The sequence below is a fragment of the Ptychodera flava genome, chromosome 14 (assembly GCF_041260155.1).
Source record: "Ptychodera flava strain L36383 chromosome 14, AS_Pfla_20210202, whole genome shotgun sequence".
NCBI lineage: Eukaryota > Metazoa > Hemichordata > Enteropneusta > Ptychoderidae > Ptychodera > Ptychodera flava.
Genome location: NC_091941.1, coordinates 17,964,048 through 17,985,888, shown reverse-complemented (window position 1 = coordinate 17,985,888; position 21,841 = coordinate 17,964,048). Strand labels below are relative to the sequence as shown.

The 21,841-nt window shown below is 37.1% G+C and overlaps 1 protein-coding gene across 1 annotated transcript; it reads right to left on the bottom strand.

Moving 5' to 3' along the window:
• Window positions 1-639: 639 nt before the first annotated feature.
• Window positions 640-21,829, bottom strand: LOC139150613 (transmembrane protein 87A-like). The gene is made up of 16 exons (XM_070723049.1): window positions 21,737-21,829; window positions 16,776-16,836; window positions 15,809-15,903; window positions 14,210-14,332; window positions 12,980-13,102; window positions 12,390-12,527; window positions 11,104-11,200; window positions 8,870-8,931; window positions 8,224-8,344; window positions 7,475-7,637; window positions 6,618-6,711; window positions 6,215-6,292; window positions 5,598-5,765; window positions 4,876-5,062; window positions 4,115-4,244; window positions 640-3,275 (listed from the first exon to the last, which is right to left on the bottom strand). Exons 1-16 carry the CDS (start codon window positions 21,827-21,829, stop codon window positions 3,203-3,205), a joined length of 1,806 nt encoding a protein of 601 aa, XP_070579150.1. The 3' UTR covers window positions 640-3,202.
• Between the last annotated feature and the right edge of the window lie 12 nt (window positions 21,830-21,841).

Genomic DNA, 21,841 nt, shown 5'->3' with positions numbered 1-21,841 from the left:
AGCATATTAGTCATTTTGGAAACAAGAGATCTCTTTTTTCATGGAGGACTATGCTCCCTCTAGATCCCATAACATAACACCTGATGTTGGCTTTCACCATATTTGACAATTTTTGAATCAGTAGAGATATTTTGAACTGGTAATATTCCTCACAGTGTTGCATAAGAAGAAAGTCCCTATCCAGTCCAAAAACTCCTGCTGGCTCCAATCACACACACACCCTGTCCCACTCATTGAGAGGTTTATGCAGAGCATGGCACTTCACAACGTTCACCAAACCACTTTTACACTTTATAAAATCATCTTTTTGAACCCTTTGGTATTTGTACAGCGTTGTAAAAAGTCAGCCACCTTTTGCATTTTGTCAAATTATCATTTTTTTCCCTTAACTATTTGTCTTTGAACTTAAATGCAACGACATCCTCATGCCAGAAAGCTTAAAACGCCAAAATGTGACTCAAATCCACACGCAAACAATAGTTGGGTATTCAGACAGCCACCCCTTCACTTAGACAAACACGCAGAAATACATGTTGTGTGACAATGCACAAATAGCTCTACACGACTTGAAAACAGAATTTCTGAAATTTTGGTGAGCTATGGTTAACATCTGAAAGAAGAATCTTTGATACTACTGGAAAAGATCACATAATATTTTTATTTGCAGTAAATCAAACCAGTAAGGTGACTTGGGGAAAAAAAAGGTACATGCACTGTCAAATTATTTAAATACATATCTCGGAAGGAAAATCTCTGTACATCATCGTGATGGTGTCCTGTCATATTGAATATAAAGCCATCATTTTGCTATGGTGGGTTCAAATTATAAATAGCTAGCCATGTTTAACCCTTTCACCCCCAGTTCCCTGTGTACAGGTCCAACTTTACCATAGAAAACAATGGATTTGGAACAAACCATGGTGATGAAAGGGTTAAGCAGGCTGGCCTGGCGAACCCATGGTGGGTCTGTGTATCTCAGGTTAGGTACTATGAGCACAGACTGGGCAATGATAGGTTTATTCCGTCCGGAACTATCCATTTGAAGATATAAAAATTCTCATGCTGCTATAAACTATACATGTAGATCTACGCAAAAAAAATCCCTGTGCCAAAGGTCTTACCATCATATGGAAGGCAATGGGGTTCATCTTTTTACCACTGAGTTTGGCCTGATCTTATTGCGAATTTTGGCAAAGTTGGGCCTCAACACAAGAAAATGGAGGTGAATGGGTTAGACAATATACAAACAGTAAAAGGGGCCAAGAAAGAAAATTTGAAAAGCTCTCTAAAATTTGTTACCAAAACGTTCCATGCACCATGGAAGAATGTCCAGAGACACTGCAAATATAAGTATATGTGGTTCAGGTGTATCACTACAGCAAGTCCTTTGAATTCATTCTGGATGCTAGTGATACACATAGGATATTGGCTTCTAAGTAATCAATCTTATCTCAATGGATAGACATGCAAAAATCTCAACAGAAATGCCAGATAACCTTAAAAAAAACAAGATTTCAAACTTAAAAAGATAAAATGTCACAGTCAAAATTCATTACATTTTTATTATAACCATGGGATAGCTTTTTTTGCTTGAGATCTGACATGTAATTTCTCTGACTAATGTGCTGTCCGTATCCATGCATACAAAGTTTCATATACAATCTCAAAAAATTAGAACTTTCTACTTAACCATAAATTGGAAAGACAACTTTGTTCAAAATTTACACTGACAGTGACCGCCCTGTGTCACTTTTATCATCATCACATCAATCCCGTCCAATCTCGTCTACAAAGATATGTTTTCTTTTTTTTCCTTTTCAAACATATTAAAACATTTTGATAAAAGGCCTGACTTAAACCCACAAAAGTAGAAGCAGCAGAAAACAAAGACACTGCAGAGGAACATATGCACGCATGTATATGCACAGCTTTGTTTGTGCTGCAATCAAGTAGCTGATTAAGTTCAAAGGTCAAAACTGAATACTACAAGTTGCGTGGTTATATTTCCTCTGTAGGCCTTGCCTTTCAAAACACCATCTTGGATAACTTGCATTGAAAGATTCAATTCTAATGCTCTATTTTTATTGAAGTGTTGATAAATCCGAGTCTAATGTCTGACCTTTTGTGAGCAGTAAGTCTGCACAATATCAGTTATACCAAGACATGGGCCTTTCATACCTTTTTATCACCATTATGTCTCCTGAGATAGAGTTACAGTACCACAGTACCAGACGCTGTGATTTCACCTCAAAATGAAATTCACAGAATTCTATTGCCGTTTTATTTTCCAAGTCGATTCACGATCTACCCACCCAGTAAGACACTACTGCTTCAATTTAAAAATAGTTTTGAAAAAGAGAATAATGAACAAAGGTTAAATGATTGCACCATTTTTTTCTTCCATTGTAAAGTAAAATATTAAAGAGAGCTACGGTTGTGTTTCAACCATCTTGCTATTTGAAAATCTTGACTTTCAACTCAGATACTAAGTCAACCGAGAAACCATGACAACTAGCAAGGACAAGTGCATATGTACAGACAGTAAACCCTGATTACGTAATTATTTTTACCAAATTCTTCAATGATGATACTGTCAAAAAGCGTTCATTATCTACATGACTTGGCGATTCAGTGAGTACAATTCAGTAACGATCACAATTCTGCACTTTTTCCCAAAAACAGAAATTTCACAATGACAAGGAAGTGAGACCTGGGATGATATCACCTTGTCTGGATGATAACAATAAATAATATGAAAGAATTGGTTTTTTTTTCCATACAGCAAACCAATCACTTTAAAGGAGATGTATCATCTACAGCATACATTATCAATTTCACTTGCCTGAATCAAAGACTAAAAGTTCCCCTATCAAATTGTACATATTTTTTTACAAAATGACTCCCAACAAAAAAACATACATTACCACCCAAACAGGGGAATGGAGACCTGTGTGTTGATAACTCGATTTCCCAGCTTGGGTTGTAACGTGTCATGGTGGTTTCAAAAGCTTTCGAGATGACAGAAAAATTGCTATCAACACCAAATATTGGTAGAAACGAGACTCTGAAAGTTTGGTATTTCAAAATAAAAACCAACGTATGGGAATATGGAGTCCCAAAAGAAAGAAGAAGAGAAAAAAATGGGTAGAGTGAGTAAAATACTCAATCACTGTTGAACAACAGCCAAGGTAAAGCGTCTTCACTATTCCATCTTATTCATTTCAAATTTTGTTGTCATGATCTCTTCATCTGAATCAAGCAGGCTGGGTAGGGCTCTGAAAAGTAATTGCAGTGACACCTTGTTAGGAGGGCAGCTCTGAGGTACGGAAAGTGGACTTGAATCATAGGGTTGAGTGACACTGGCAACTTGAATATGACAGTCTGTAATTTTCCCGCAAAAATTTTACAGCAACATTTTACCAATTTTTATGAATTCTTTTTGCCTCTTTTGATAATTTTGGACCAAATGGACATCACATTTCATTGGCTAGTTTTTTTACCAAAATTTGGCACAAATCTGAAAAAAATTGACAGGGGTATATTTTATAAAGGCGACAAAAATTGACTGTGGCGCTCAAAGGGTTAAGCATATATGTGGATTTAAAAAACAGGTTTTCTTGAACAAACACCGCTTACTGAAACCATGTGCATTTCAAACCATTTACTGCCAGTTTGGTTTCACCTGATTGTTTTGATAGCCATGGTCGGACACCTATACTGCTAATAGGGAGGGTTTTGCTGAGTTGGGGTGTCTGAGTATATGTGTATTGGGGTGAACTGTACGAGTTACCAAATGCCACCATTTAGTACATCATGAGATGAAGGGATGTCAAATAAGCCAATGGTTACTTCTAAAATATTTCAGCAAACAAAATGAAATTGACCATATTTGAATTAGCTTGCTCCACGGGATAATCTACAAGGCACATAAAAACTGTGATTTATATCAACGGAAGAACTCAATGATGGCAAGGTTTTATAGAAATGAAAGAATTTAAAGATTGAGAGAAAATATCTCTAAAGGCGGCACGTTGGCACTGAAGCATTTGAAACATCCTGGGAGGGGGCTCTACTGATATATCCTGAGGTCTGATTGTAAGAAGCTTGCACTTACGCGTCGGCTACTGACTGTGGAATGTGTTCTTCTACCCATTTCAAATCTGCCTCAGCTTTGCTGTCTGGTGTGGTATGTGCCCTGGGTGAACCGTTACTCTTACCACCAACACCTCTCATTTTCATACCCTCTGCATGGTGAACCAACAGAAATAGTAAAGATGTTTATGTACAGCTAGTATAGTAGTAAGTACATCCATGGGAATTTTACAGTGACAGTCTTCATGACAGACAGGCCTCATATGTAAAGAAATACACAGTTTATGCCTTCCTGTGGAAAATTGTCATTAGCACTCAGTGCTGTGTACACTCATCACTTGACAACACAACACTGGAAATTGATATGGCAGATGTTGTTACGCACTGGTTCAAAGAGAGTTAAGATGCAAGCGTGACAATCACTCGTATGAACTCCCTTGTTTACATTCTTTTGAGAATACCCTGTCAGTACAGAAATTGATCACACACATTTCATCAGAGGAACGAGATGTTCAAAGTAAGTCACTTCAAAAGAGGATATGGCAGTTTCAGACATACAGTTCTGAGGAATGATTACTGATTTCTTACTTCAGACACTGCACTGTATAGCCTCAGTCTACATGATACAGCACAGTACAACATAACAGTGAACAATGCTACGGTATGATTACGCCAAGTAACGATTCACAAGAATGAAAATACACATCTACACGGTCTTTTTATTGTTTGTTTAAATAATAGAGAAAATGTCAGAAAAGAAATAGTAGATGAGGGACCACATACCAAATGCATCATTCATCATGGGTTCTTTGCTTTCTTCATCCTCTTCTTCATCTCCCATGTCAGTCAGCGGAGAGAAGGCATATCTCTGGTTGTTTGCCGTGGGACGCCACAAGATGGTGATCACCAACAGCACAATTACAAACAGTAAATGCCAGTATGCCTCATCTATCCACAACTCTTTCCAGTCCTACAGAGGAGAGACAACACATCTCACATTACCTGTGTTGCTATCTTAAACCTAGAGGGCTTGTTTTTCTTGAAATGTGAACATATTTGTCTGTACAACTCTCAAATTTGTGAATGTGGCAGACGAGATAAAATAATCTTTCATATGCCTGGGAACCAATCATAAGGATTTCTTTCCAACATAGCTGGTATAGTTAAGGATATTCACAATTATTACTATATTACAACTTTGCAAAGGGAGATAAAGAGATTGTACATCATCATGGTAATGAATTTTGTAAACATCTGTACTGTGTTTGTCTACATTGAATATGTATAAGCAAAAAGACATATAAGACCAATATGCAATCAGATTTTCAATACATCACACAAGAACACTCCTCGCCCAAGACAATAAGTACTTGTGAAGATAAACAGCTTAGTTCTATCACATATGATCAAAGTGTACATTAGATTTTGTCCAAATATATCTTCAGGTTGCACTACATTGCTCCAATGCAATGCCAAAGCTATATATATGTGGAAGGGTAACTTACTGTGAGGCAATCTGTAAACCTGTGTGCTTTTATCGACCACACCATGAACACCAGTGCGGCAATAACGCAGAATATGAGCGTGTTGGTGAAATGTCTGTACAAAGATAATTTAACTACATTGCGACGCAGGCGTAAGGTTCTTGTGGTCTGCACCAGACTGGTGAAGATGTAACAATGGTTAAGGAAACACACACGAGTCTTGGAAGTCAGATTGGTATAATGTACTTCTCTATGTGCACAGACGTCTTAATCAAGAATGTCTCTCTGAAACTCCCATATACGATAGCAAATACTGGCACACTCTATCTCAATTCCAAAGATAATTTGGCCCAATTGCACAATTTGCCTATCATTTTCTAGTTTGGTTTGGACGCTGTTTGAATCACTAGCCAACAAAAAAAGTCAGTCACACTCAACAAGTTGGTTATCTGGTATACAATCAAATTTCAATTAACTAAACATCATGACCATACATACCCCCTTGATGATAAAATGCGTCCAATCTGATGAAAACAAATGGAGTACAAATATACACCCGAGTTCTGTGACACTAAACCCGGCACAAAACACAGGCATACACAAATGCATACACATGAACAACATGTAATAAAGGATATCCACCAGCAGATAGCAGCGTCAAGAACAGCCAATGGTATGCTAGCTAACAAAGCCTGCTTGGAAGGATCCTGTTTAGGCTGTGTGAACAGAGAAGAGCATTCAGGTTCAGTCAACGTAACAAAATAAATCATACAAACAACTAGACTATCTCATAGATTCCTTTCTTGGTGAACTTTTCAGTAGCTTTTGGTCAAGTTTTAAAAAGTTAAAAATGGAAATTATTTATACTTGAGACATTCACTTTCAGGCTATGCCAATATTATTCCTGCTTTGTTCTTGAATAAACGGAAATGATTCCTAATTACGATAAAAAATATTTTCCTATTTCTTTTCCTAAATTTATTTTTCCCGTAATACGACATGAGACAGTAGCCAGGATCAATTTTGTACATCTTGACTTACCCTCAAAGACCGGAGACATCCTTCTATTGCTCCTAAAATAAAGTATAAAGCTCCAACACCAAGAACTCTGTGAAGCATCGGCCCCAATCGTGGTCTGTAAAACAAAATTAAATGATAAATTTATGACAAATGTTTTCTTCCTTCATTTCTTACCATCAGTAGCTCTTGAGCAAGATAAGATAATTGAAGATCGTTTATCCATATTCAAAATAAAAAAATTCACATAGACTCTGACAAATGACGTCACTTTCACTGACAAACTTTTTAACACATTGTCAATTCTTCTGTTTCCTAAATGAAAATCAATCCTGAACAAATGACCAGGGGGCTGGGCATAATTAACCTGCACACGACAAATGACACTCCTTGCTATTATAAGAATGCGGTTCAGCTCTATTTGGATTATTGTGAGCAAATTCATACCATGAAAACACTATCACCAAATCACCGTTCACATTTTGTTTTTTTTTAATATGTTGAAATGTTTGTTGTTCAAAAGCCTGTCGGCAGTTGAACGTTCAAGAGTCTATTTCGGCATAACTTTCAACAGTCTATTTCAGCGTAACTTTCAACAGTCTATTTCAGTATATCTTTCAAGTCTATTTCAGCAAAACTTCAACAGTCTATTTCAGCATAACTTTCAACACTACTTCAACATAACTTTCAACACTATTTCAGCAAGTTATTGTGTTTGCAGATGGATCAAACCAAACTCCATCACAGGATCATCACTCTGCAAAAGTTTCGTTCAAGGGAATGGGCCTGGGGTCAAAGGTGATGAGTTTTGTTTCGCTTTCCCTAGTAAGTGTTTTAATTACCCACATTCCATAACGACAGATGTTTTATTTCTGACTCACTTGACGATTCCAAATCCTAAGCTGACAATGATGACTAACATCCTGGCAAGGGTTCTCTTGAGACAGGAGACTAACTCAGCAAACACCACTGCACCACTCACTGACACGCCATTGGAATTGATATGCTGGTATTCACCATAGAAAACTGCTTTTTCCAACAATCCTACAGGATGAATACAAACAAAACATTCAGGGTTAGCTTCTGTCTGTTGATAATGTTCATACTCTTTGATATGATAATTCTGAGACAATCCAGTAATCGTAGAAAATATACAACTAAAATATCAATTTAGTGATTATTGTTGTGAATAATTCATTTACAGTGTTTGAGTGCTTGAGTGTCTTTTCAAGCAGCTTGGAATCTTGTTTCTGCTGAACATTTCTATTTGGCAAAACAGAAATGAAGTGATGAGTTCTTGAACAATGCTTGATTAACAGATGTGAAACACCATTTTGTCCAGAAGGGGGGACAAGAAATTTGTCAACATTTCAGGAGACAGATATGGGTTTCCTCATGGGGCAAAAAAACACTGTCAAAACTGAACTATAAACAGGAGCAACAGCTTGCTGCATATGACTGCAACCAAGCAATTTGAGTTTTTTTGTCAATACAATGACGAATCTGGGACCACTATGAAATAATCCTGTTTTGCCAAACCAATGGGCAGAAGAACCATAAAGTATGTCTTTATTTCACATGCTCTTTGTGGTGCAGCTGATGATTCCACCTGCTGCCCTGGCTGACTTACCCAAAAGAATGACGCCACCAATCCAGAACTGAATTCGGAGTAGATCTCTCCACTGGCAGGCGGAGCAGCACAGCCACATCAAGGAATACAGACAGTATACGATGCACATCACACCATAGAACTGAGATAAACAATATAGAAACAGATGCCATCAATCAAATTGCACAAACGCCAGGTATACCTCTCAAGTTTTCGCTTTACAATAAAATAACACATTGAATTTTAACAGATCTGGAATTTATTGTGAAATTTTTAGAATCGGTGAAGTTGAATCATGGTTTAATATTTATTTTATTCCTTGCAGGATGATGTGCATCTAAAAAATATTTCATTTCTCAACTGTGACAACAAAAAAACGCAAAAAAAACGTAAAATTCTTGTCATCAAGATAACCACATCTTGAATCAGGCAGGCTTTAACCATTATCCCTGATTATATGTTGGTTTTACCGGTCAATCAATTATAAATGATATACATGCAAAGAAGTGACACACTTTCCGTTGACAAAATTTAAAGTCGGCAATGGAAGATAATTTGGGATGGTCATGATATTTATTTTGAGGTAACCAGAATGGAATCAATTCATTCAGATCGTTGGTTTTCCGGTCACTGAATATGGTCTTTGCACAGAATATCTGCTACTTACAATCAGTAAGGGATAATCTACAGCTGATATATATCCAATGCTAGATGACATTTCCACATGAACTGAAAGAGAAAAAAGTAATATCACTCGGAATTAAAATTCACAAGAAAAGGTGAGCTACACAATCCAATGTCTCTGTGTCAAGCAATGACAAAAAGTAACAGTCTTTTAACATTTATTATTAGATATTATACTACAGCCTTGTCAATGCTAGTGAATTTTGTAACATCACACCCCCCCAGGTTATTACTGATAATGTGTCTGATTATTCCACATTGTGGCCCTGGACGTTTTCTACATCTACAAATTCTCTGGCATTGCCAAAACTCTAGAATAATAGCAATAATGTACACCTACCTGCCCATAATGAACTCAAGCAAACTTTGAACTCCATAATTTTGTCAGCTTTGCCTTAAACATTATGTTGTTCAAAGTTTTCTTTTGTCCACTTTGAGCCTGGAGGGGTACATTATTGTGTATTATATTATAGCTTTGTCAATACCAGTGAATTTTGTGACGTCATATCCATACATTATTACTGATAATGTATTCCATTATTCAGCATTGCGGCCCCACAGCGAGCAAGTTTTTTTTGGAAAACGAAAAAAGGACTGCGCATTTAAAAGGAGGGGAAATATCGGATAAACCATGTAATACACAAAACTATAAATCTTGACAATGGTTCACAATATTGATAATAATGTCTTACTGTACGATTTATTACATTTTTTGAGTCCTCACGCACGCACTTGCCGTCTGTCTGGCTGGCGCTCAGCATGCAGTCCCCGTCCGATACGCTGGTTGTACTACTACGTTTGTTTACAACATGGTTCACTTCGTTGCCGTATAGGTGAAACAGAACTCAGTACGTTTGCAAACTCCTAGACGATACTGGGTTTGACACATGGCATATTATGTATGTCAGTGGCCATGTAAACGATGCAAGCGTGAAAGGCTACTCGAACCAGCCGTAAACGGGCCAACAACGGCAGCTTGCTGTCATCAACCTTGACCGGAAGTGTCTACGGAAATTACTACGGAGCCATTCAAAGTCTCGGTCCAAGGTCAGCTACTACCAACAATCATGACGACCGTGGACTCTCCGTTGATCTAACATCTCGGCCACCTAATTCTGATGCACTGACTGTAATCGGAGACAACTTTCATTCATCGTTTTTTCTCCATGTCTGTGATTTTACCTTGCCTTGTTCTCGATATCGCGACGGTACCGAAACCCTCTAGTAATGTTTGTCAACTGTACGTTTCAAGCACCCGTTTACGTCAAGTTCTGTCGTTCGCCGAAATAAAATAGCTCTTCTCAAGAAGCCATCGAAAATTAAATTTATAGACACAATTATTATTGAAATATAAATATTTGAATAACAATGTTGAACTCTGTTGATATCGTTTGCAATGAATGCTGTACTACTAGCGACATAATAATGATCGTATTGATCAGCTGATACCATGGCATGCAGCTCGCTGATCATACTGATGTCGATGCATGAACATTCCGTTTTCTTCATCTCTGGCATTTCACCGTGTCGATTTTTGAATGGCATGATATTTACAGGTGATGTTTCAAGTTTGATATAGACGGTAGGGATGCAGTTACTTTTCATTTCCTTCGAAAATACATCGTTTTTCAATTCAAAATGAACCGTGAAAGTGCTGGTCATTTTTTGTGCTGATGAACGTGCGTGCAGTGCACTGTGCAGTGCAGTGTGGAGTGCATGTAATATGTACAGAGTCAGGGCCGATCATGCTGGACGACGCTCACTGGCTTCAAACTCAGTTAAAATTCCTTTTTTATTCGTTTTCTACAACTACAAATTCACTGGCATTGCCAAAACTATAAAATAATAGCAATAATGCATCCCCTTCCGGCCCATAATGGACTCAAGCAAACTTTGCACTCCATAATATACTCGGCTTCGCCTCGTACATTATGTCGTGCAAAGTTTGCCTTTGTCCATTATGAGCCTGGAGGGGTACATTATTGTGTATTTAATACAAAACAACAATAGCTGATGATATTGATCTGCTGTATATCTGAAAAACTGATCCATTATGAATCAATAATCTGCAGTCATAAAATGTTGTCTCCATGCACAGAGAACACAGATTTTTGCACACATCTTGAACACATGCTCTCATCACATACTGTGTGGAAACTAATGGGCAAGACACATGACAATCATCTAGTACTACAATGCATATAAGCCTATGTATACCGTTTACTTCAAGATCCGAGTCGCCCTCTGAGCTGACATGCACAATGAAGAGATACATTCCATCTTCCCAGGTAGTAGCAACGACGTGACTCTTTTTCTGAAAAATTTGACAAACGGAAAAGAATTGTTGATGCTAGGCACTGAGATATCATAGTATAAATGCCAGCAACTAAAGTTGTGAATAGCTTTAGGGCCACTCAATGTGTGATTGAGGTACCTGTCAATTATTTATTTTGTTCAGACTCCCTCATGAATATCCACTCTGTCTTCAATATAAGGTTATTCACAAATACCACAATTTATGTCCAGGTACATCTTGCAGTGGAGGTACTATTGCGTTCTGAGGATGCCCATTGCACACTGCGTTGTGTGATCATGAGCAGAATGGGAATACATTCAGTGTGTCTGCTAAGCACACAGAACAAAACTTCAAACTGTGCACGTGGTAGAAATTGTAGTTCAGTAGTACAATTTCACTCAAATTCACAGGTTTTGGACAGACCATTATTCACTGCATGATCTACTGAATGTTTACTTGTACATTTTTTGAATAAAATCTATATCTTTTGTTTTGCCTTGTGTTGACCTAAAGGTTTTATGAGGTAAAAGGTCAAATGCATCCAATGACACCTAAAGTTTTGTACTCTGCATCAAAGTTATATTGGACTCAGTGTCCTCTGATACTGAAACTTACAGGGCCGACTCGCAGCGATTTCGAAGCTGTATCCAATTGGTGGCAGAATCGTACCGTTATAATGAAATAATACAAATAAACTCCCTAAGTTGCTGTGAATAGTGACAATCGACCAATCAGATATAACCTTGTAAACACGCTGCGAGTCAGCCGAACTTACAGTACGACGAAAATCCTTAGGTTACAGATGCAGATGTATATTAATAATACTTACATTCCAAAAGCATGCTACAAAATTTTACATTCATACAATTATGACCCTGGCTCTGACCTAACCTTGAAGTGTACCCTATAAGTTGATAATATGGAACAAATTTTCCTAAATGGTTCAACCATTCCAGATGCTTACCGGCCCTGAACTCTGGCACATTTAGGCATGATAGTAAACTTTGAAATCGGCATCAAAATAGGAGCTTGACTTCAAATACATTTCCCTAAACAAACTGTAGTGACAACTGTATCACATGCTATTTTGCTACATTTTAAAATAGCTGAAAGCATCATCTGTAACAGTCAAGTTTACAGCAAAACCTTTCCAAACTTGTCTTTATTACAATCAGAATATAAAAACTGAACTCACACTTATGCTTACCTCATTTTTGTCAACAGTTGCTTTGGTAGTTCTTTGCAAGCCAGATGTTGTGCCTCCCTCAGCTACTTTATTGGCAGTGGTGCCGGTCTCTTCTTCATTTGCAGCCTTGTCCTTACCACCCTCCTCCTCATCCTTAGCCTACCAACAAAACAAAGGTTTTGAAGGTACGGGTGGTAGGAATGTGGAGGGCATTTAGCTGCTGACAGTTGAAAGCTTGCAGGCCAATGCGTATTTATTATCAAAAATGTAACACCATAAAACCCTGGATGAAATCTAAAGGTATTACACGACTTCATATTGTTTTCACTCGTATAATCCCATATTTAGATACTACACAGTTGGCTAAAAGGAATGATCGTCCATAAAACTGTTGTATATTATCCAAATGGAAACGATCTACCTGTATATTCCTTGAGTCATTTTGGGGCAAGTCAACTTTACACCCAGTAGAGAGATCATCATATTGATACAGCCTTTTCACCCCATTATCTAGTTCATGGGGCCATCAAACCTTTCAAAAACAATGTGGGTGAATCAAATCATAGCAGTGACAAGGTTAAAACAAATAGCCTGCATGGATGTGTACATACCTGACGTTTCTGTTTGCCCTTGTTCTCTTCCTTGTCAGGTTTTTCTGATTTGGCCTTGTTGGATGCAGTCGCATTGCCTTGGATTACGGTGCTGACTTCACCACGAACAGATTGCTGCCAGATTCATCCTATAGGAGGCATGGGGACATTACTGTCAATGCTAACAGTTGCCTCAATCAATATGATTAATCTGGTTACGCAAAGTTCAAAATGATCACAGGAAATAAATATTGATTTCTTTTACTGTGTCTTCAATGTAGGTAACAGCTTCTTGTAAAAGAGATTCAAATGTCTTGTACTTGGTTTATCATCATGACCTATTGTATGTATCAATGTGGAACGATATTGTGAACATGTGGATCTAAGCCCTGACTTACCAAGAACTTTTTGAGGGGCTATAATAAACATACAGAATGTCTGCTAGTGTTATCACATGTGCTATTTTTGGACTGTCCATATTGTTCAATAAAATTTTCCAGGGATTTTGATGGACAGATACACACATATGGTTTATGAAAGTTTTCAAAAGCTAATAATTTGATATTTCATATAGTTGGATATAATCTTATGGGGATTTTTATGAACAGAAACACAGACAATGTTTATGACTGTTGTAAAACATCTATTAATGGTTCTACTCTGCAATAAAAATGACACAGAGTTCTATAGACTCAGCACACTCAATTGATTATGTGATGGTGGTACAAACAAACCAACATGAACAAATGCATATGGAAATATGCATCTTTCTATATTCTATGCAAGTTTTTGTGCATGTGGTATTGTTTATACCATGGTCCATTCAAATTCCAGGTTTAACCCATAGGACTGCAATATTAATACTTGCATGTTTGTATTATAAAAGCAGGCTACCAGTAGATACTGATAACTGTGCTATAAAATATCAAAATTACTTGTCGTATTGGAAGTCTCTTTTAACCTGAATTTCTCACAATTTTGAAGGTGTCAGATGCAAAACTGTGACATTCAACAAACCTCAACCTGCTTAATCTGGTTAGTTCCAGTAAACAGGTCCACAATCATCATCAATAACAATGGCTTTGGGCCAAACCATGGTGAGGAATGGTTAAAAAGAATCACAAAGTACACCACCGACAGGATGGGCAGTGACAGATACATGGTGGCATACTTTATGTCTAGTCGCTATGACAATACTGATACTGGAAACAAAACACTGTGATGGCATGGCGATAATATTTTTTTTCTTACATGGATAACAATTCCTGTGCCACAGATCCCTTCATTAGTGATATCACTCTTCTGATACTTGGCTATTTCTTCATTGCCAGTCACCAGTGATGGGTTGTTGAAATACGCTTCATATGCTTCATCCTGCAAGTGAAAGTAAAACAGCACAATCTCCAATGACTTGTTGGATTTTACAGAATGCACAAAAGATTTTTGTGTGTAATTTATTGACAAGTTCACCCCCAAATCCCTGTAATCTGGCCCACAATCACCATTGACAACAAGGGAATTGGGCCAGACCATGTTGGTGAAAGGGTTAAAGATGGAAAACGCTCAAATATGATAATTTTCATATAGGGAAGAAACACAGCTTCAGCTTTGTAAACCAACACACTACAGAACTGGAAATCTTTTATGTGCAAGTTGCTGAAAATTGGCGTTTTGAGCAAGGACACAAGTGCTTTGAAAACAGTACTGTAACTACTACTACCAATTCAGCAATGCTTTCATTCAGCAGATAACAACCAAAAAAAAGGAAAATTTCCATTAATATTCATTACAACAACTTCCTGAAAAAAGCAAGAGATGGTAATGCCACAATACCATACATGCAGTTTGAATAGTAGATACAGAGAGACTTCAATGGCGCATAAATATAGAAAACCAATAACTGTTCTACATGGCACATTCATGTGTGACTGTCTCTAGCATTTATTGGAATCATGTCTTCTTAGAAAGTTCTGTGAAACATAGAAATGTGACATGTGATAACATGCCTGTATTTCAGTCACAAATGAGATGCCAAAGCACAATACTATAATTACTGTACACAGGAAACCTATGTATGGTGGCCTGGTTGTGAAGGCAAATGGGAGTTTGAAATCTCCTGTCTCCCCATTTACCAGGTAAATCTTTCGGCATATTATTTCAATGCTATGTCCAACTTAATGACTAGAATCATAAACAATGACACTTTATTAAACCTACAGACAACCACGATAGATAATGTAGATTTTGGAGAAGTGCCGTCAATGACAGTTGTTTTTGAGTAGTATCTTTGTTGTCAGCTTCTGCCCAAAAGAATGTATGTGCTGAACTGTTTATGGCAGAAAAAAAATCATCTAATTCTGTCAGCCACAGATGGTCTATATAATGTCTCTAGAAACAGCGAGTCAAGCGATGGGAAATCCAATTACAACATTTCATGATACATGATTCCTATAAACCAGTATGCCCAGATTTCAATAAAATTAGCATAACCAACACAATGCTATTAGATTGAGAATAAATTTTACTTTTTTCACTGTTCAATAAAACAAATGCTTAGTGCCGTTTCTCATGTAAACTATTCATGATAGGACTAATGAATACTGACCCAATGCTAAGATGTAGTATAAATTAAACATAATCTGTTGGGTTGATTTTTTTCACCAATAAAGAGAGGCACACTCAGAGAAGCACTGATTCCCATCATGGCGATGTTGGGACTAAGTGTTCATCCGGTACAACCTTATCACAAACTCACTTTGGCAACGTAAATGCTATACTGTACAAACTTTGCTGTTGTTTTCACCCCTTACATAAAACAATGCTAAACATACTGCAGTGGTGAGAACTTACCGTCAGATACATGTAGTTTTCACTGCATGGTGTCCAACGCAGCATCCACTCCACCTTATACCCTTTACCCTCTTGTTCCTTTCCAGTGCATGACACTGCATCATTCAAAACGCAGACAAAAACATAGTAAGTTTCTATGTATCTTAACATCCATAGTCTCTCACAATAACATAGGTAAGTCTGACATGCTAAACAGACTGATCAATTTTCTCTACAGAATTCATACCTATGATCCAAATTTCAAATCTCACTTGAATGCATTAAATGGGGACAAACTGCACATTTGACAGAAAACTGACAATAGTTTTGGCAAATATTTAAAAAAGTCTGCCTTTCACTGACTGAAGTTAACAATAATACATGTCCTTGGAATTGAGTTTACATCACAATAAGGTTTTGTGATGAAATAATAATTGCAATGTGAGGGAGTGGGGGTTATTTTTATCTTTGCTTCAACACAATTCAACATGTGTGGCATCATTGTTGACCAGACCAAACATGCTGTATTATTTACAGTGTTTGCGCTTCATACACTCACACACACCAGAGCAAAAATAGTCATAAAATGTTCAAAACTGCTCTTGTCATTTTCTGTATCACTGGTTCAAATAGGTGGTGGATTGAGATCAATAAATTCAGCATTAGGTCATTGGTTACAGACAGAGACAGCCATCTATATAGACATGTGTCTGGGTAATTTTATTTATAAATAATTCTGACTTGTTGGAAGATCATTACAACATGGACAAATTACGGCAGAGCTAATCCAGCTACTGTCATATGGTGACAATTCATTCTGTGATGCTAATATTATATGATGATGAATATTTGCCATTAATGATCACTTTTAATAGTAGCATTTACATAGCATAACTTGTGAAGAACATCATCACAATTGTACACTTCCAGTTGTAGGAATTCTATAAGCACTGCTTGGCTACATACAAAATCTAACAGGTTCACTCACCTTGCAGCTTGATTGTACTCTTCTTGAACATGCTCTTTGGAAAACCAACAAAGCTCTTATCCTGAAAAGAGTTAAACGTAAATTCTACAATTGGTTAATCTGTTTCCCCAAGCACTTTCAAGTTTCTTCAGGGACATACAATACCACAAAAGTTTATTTGCCGTTATTGATATGTGTTATGTACAGAATTAAAACCAAGATTGGCCGTTCTGAGTTTTGAAAGGAGAGTCTCATTCCAGTGGAAGAGTAAGTGATACCAGGGTTCTCCACAAGGGCATTTTCAGGGGTGGGCCACGTCTCTGGTTTTGGAATACTCTATTCATGTGCAATCACCATGCAAGAATACATTTTCAGGACAAAAGATATGCGAATTATGTATTGTTATGTAAAGCGACTGTCCCGCTGATTTTTTTACACTGTGGAAAACACTGGACACTATCAGATGTGATTTAGGAAACACATCCTGGGGTCATGATTCAGTCAGTATCACATCCACAATGGGATTCATTGGCTTTCAATTGAATCACATGAATAGCCAGGTATATGATATCATATTTTGATATACTTTATCGTCCCAAATCACACAAGGCAGCGCACCTCATTTTGGGGTAAAATCTGAAGAACTTCCACCAGTTTGCACGCTTTTTTTAATTCAACAAATGAAAATGCTATCATGCTTCCAGCAGGCAAGAAGGCAGTGATATTGACGATGAATTTCTGATAGTAAACGCATTTGCCAGGAGGAATTTTTTTGCTGTTGCTGAGTAACTAATATATCCTTGATATGTACACGCCACTGGAGGTTTGGAATACAATAATAACCCATGATTGCTAAGCAATAAGCAATTCAAGAGGTGAATTATTACAAGGAGAGGTTGCTACAGTAATCTCAAATGACATCCTACAGGGCATTATGAAATCTGAAACCTTCAGACAATTATTGAATAGACTATTATGGAGAACTGTAACCTATACACAACTACACTTTGGTTCAATAATCAGTGTTACCGGTGTATTCTGTGTTGGAACTAGACCTATAAATGTAAAACCCATGCTGACAGCATGAGAGTCAGCATATTAAAGTTAGCAATTCAGAATGATTATCGGAAGAATTTGACAAAATGATTTTGCAAGATTAAACCATTACTCTGGAAAAGTGGTTGGATCTATGAAAACATGAATCATTCTCCTTGAAAGCAAAATACATTTTCCCCAGTACAAAAAAACTGATGGAAACTCATTCTTACAGGTACAAGGTTTATTTTGTAATATTAACCCTTTTAGTGCCAAAGTCAACTTTTGTCGCCTTAATAAAATATAATGTAGACATTTTGTAAAGATCAAGACAATTTCTTTTCAGATTTTCCCAAAATTTTGATAAAAAATTGTAGTCAAAATAAGTTATGTCCTTTCGCTCCAAAATTTTCAAAACAATTACAGAAAAATTCTTAAAAATTGATAAAATGTTGCACTACAATTTAGGTAGGGAAAAATTACAGCACTCAAAGGGTTAATGGTCCAAAACTCTGACAGGTAATAGGTTTATTTTTTAATCTGGACTTTGCTATCCACGAAGCCGGCTCTACAAAAGCAATCCTTCATTGCAGAACATTGTGAAATATGACTTGCATGCATTAAAAATGTGTAAAAATACACAAACGGCACATTATTGAAGGCTGACACAGGATAGAATGACTGGATATTTTTCGCCTGAACACTCACACAAAGTACAAACACAGAATTGTATAGAAGACATCTATATTTTACAATAAAATTGATAATGATTTGAGGTACACACACACACACACACACACACACACACACACACATACATATACACCTATATCAACATTAGGATTTAGACTTGCATGAGTTACTGAAAAATCACACGACTTTTCAGGATTTTTTATCCATGTTCCCGGAATATTAACATGTTGTAACAAGAATAAGATCACTGTACAAAAGTACTGTCTCATGTAACTACTGAAATCTACCGTGGAAAAACTCTTCTATGAATGCTGTAATTGATATATACCAATAGCCAAAATGTTGGGCAATACACAGCTTATGATAATATATATATACATAAAAACAGGCATAGGTATCACTGCAAGTTGTCGTTATTCTAGGAACGATAAATGCAAAACAGCAAATTCACCAAACATGTTGCTCATTTGTTACACTTCATGCTGCACATGCATCTTTTCACAGGTAGACTCCTGTTCTAATCCTGTTCTTATTAAATGGTTGCACTGAACTGGGTATTACAGATACATTATGTACGATAACTTTATAGTAACTGGGTTAAAAGTTAGAGTACCAATTTCCTATGGAATTTAGAATTAGTTACTACAGAAAGGCTCCTTGCTAGAAATAGTAGAATGGAAACCTATTCATTATCTATAACATCACGGAAGTATAGCTCTGCAAGGCTGGTTTTCGCCCGAGTGCTCATGGGTTGAATGACATTAACAATGGCGGCGGTTACGATCGCTTCCCTCGCATAGAGACACAAAAGTAGGCTTTGCGTAAGTTTACAAGCGCGGCTGGGCACATCGTGTACCCAGACGAGGTGGGTGTGCTCGAAAACGAAGATCAATGCAAGTTTTGGATTCAAAATCGGCTGTTTTCGGCGGATAAACTGCCCGCCGTGTTTCTGCAGGTGGACCAGCGGTTCTTTCTATATCAGTCTGCAGGGCTGTGGTCGGAGGCCGTGTAACGCCGGTAACACACAGCCCTGCCATGCAGAGCTACAAAGAAGTATATATGTTTTGTCTGGCTTAGCCTTTCCCTGGAGAGTCCTAGACAACTGTATTGCAGTACACTTTATGTGTACTACCATTCAGTTTTGATTCCACATCATGCTTATGTTTGGATTGGAACCTATTACAATGATTTTTATGGACGATGTGCATTTAGCTCTTCCACAAGTACATTACGAATTAATGATCGAATCATCAATATACAGGTGACAAACATTTAACACCACATCTCTAATGATGACATTCATCCGATCTGTAGAGTCTTGGCAGTATCAGTTTTTGTATTTCACAGCTTTGTACTTCCCAGATTGAAATACTTTCTACTAGTGGTCACATAGTGTTTGGACTTTCTGAGCTGATAAAAGAAGCCTTTCCTGATTAACATCTCATGGGGATTGCTCTGTGAAGTCTTTGTAGATCATCAGTGCCTCGACACCATCCATGATAACATGATAATCATAAATATTGTAATAAGTATTGTAAATGCTGCTGTACTGCAGCATCAAAATGCAACAGTTGTTGTAATATTATCACATTTCAGTCACTCAGTGAGGACATCAACCTGTGAATTTACATTAAATTTGATTATCTGTGGTTGTAGTATTCCATGGCTCTGATGCTGCATCCATTTGGTATTATGTTTAGCCAGGAATAAAAATTTACTGCAAAAAAAATATTTTACTTTTAGTAAGTGAGTTTTTGATTAAATAAAGTGGCACACATGTCTATTTTGACATGCTCTTTTGAACATGCAAACAGCTGTGTATCTGATGAGCTTTTATGTCACCAATGTAACATTTAAATTACCTGTGGCCCATTCAAACCAAAAACTGATTTACTCTTTCTTCACTGCTTAACCCTTTAACCCCCAGTTCCCTGTATACAGGTCCAACTTTACCATAGAAAACAATGGATTTGGGACAAACCATGGTGGTGAAAGGGTTAAATTCAATACTCAAACACAGATTCCTCATTTTCGTCAACCTACCCTTCATCCTGCATGAAATATAAATTCCAATTCACATACATAATAATTTTTCCCCCATATTTATTCAATCTTACACTTTTCAGTTTTCTTGAGATTGCCTTTTACACATTGCGATCAGTGTCATTCTACAAATCCCGTATACATGAACATTTTACATTAAACCATTGGTCAAATTAATTCCCTTTCTTCCAAGTTGTATTTATTTCTATGGATTGCCTATGGAGCCTGGTAGAAAGAGGATTAAGAAAGTCCTTGATATTACTGAATTTTAAGTATCATTCAAATTATCTTGTAATTAGTTGGGGTTTTTAATAAACTAATAAATAATTAGGAAAGTCCTTGACATTACTGATTTTTAAATATCATTCAATTTATATCGTAATTATTTAGGTTTTCTTCCCTAAAATAATTATAATAATTGTCACAGGAAGTCCTAAATGATACAATGTGAGAATGGTTGAAGTACAAGAAACAGGTCATGACTTGTTGGCAAGCATTTCCACGATATTTTAATAGTCTGCATAAGCATAACTGCTGCACAACACAATAATATTTACAAAGACATTATGTATCAGAATATTTACAGTAAAAGTCAACATGAAAATATCTGATCACCGTTAGGGACTGTTTTGATGATAGGCCACAATGCAGGTGGCACACTGAGTGCCACCTCTATGGATCATGGTATTGTACTATGTATCTAAACTACTTACTGTTTGAGCGATGGATCCTCGCAAGAGTTAATAGTACATGAATGTGTTTAAGTATATATGAACAAGATAATAAAGAAGAATGACAAAATAAACTAAAATCTGCACTCTGGCCTCCGCCTGGCCTAACATACTCTGCGCTCATCAGCCCGACGTCAGCTATGTGTAAACCATTACAAAATGAAAGTTTGTTTTTTCGGGCTGGTATTTAGAAGAGACTGACTTGATCGCATTTGTTTTGACTGCAAACGCTGTCACTTACTGCAAAAACAAGCAAAGTGTACAAACGTGAGTTGCTCTTTGTCACAGAAGGAGTAACGGCAGATAGCACTCCCTTGTCAAGCCACATCATCACCCTGGGTTCTCCCGGTTACACATCATTCATTGAGATTAGCCACGAGCAGTTTTCGCACAAATTTGGCAAATAATTTAAACATGTTTTGAAAGAATAAATATTTACCGCAAATATAATAAAGAAAAAGACAAATGTGTCACACAAACCTTTGTTAAAACTGCTTCGAAAATCCCTTGCTCTGGGTATGAAAAACATCCCGATGCGACCAACAGGACGATGACGACCGACAACATCGCCATTTTGCACTTCGG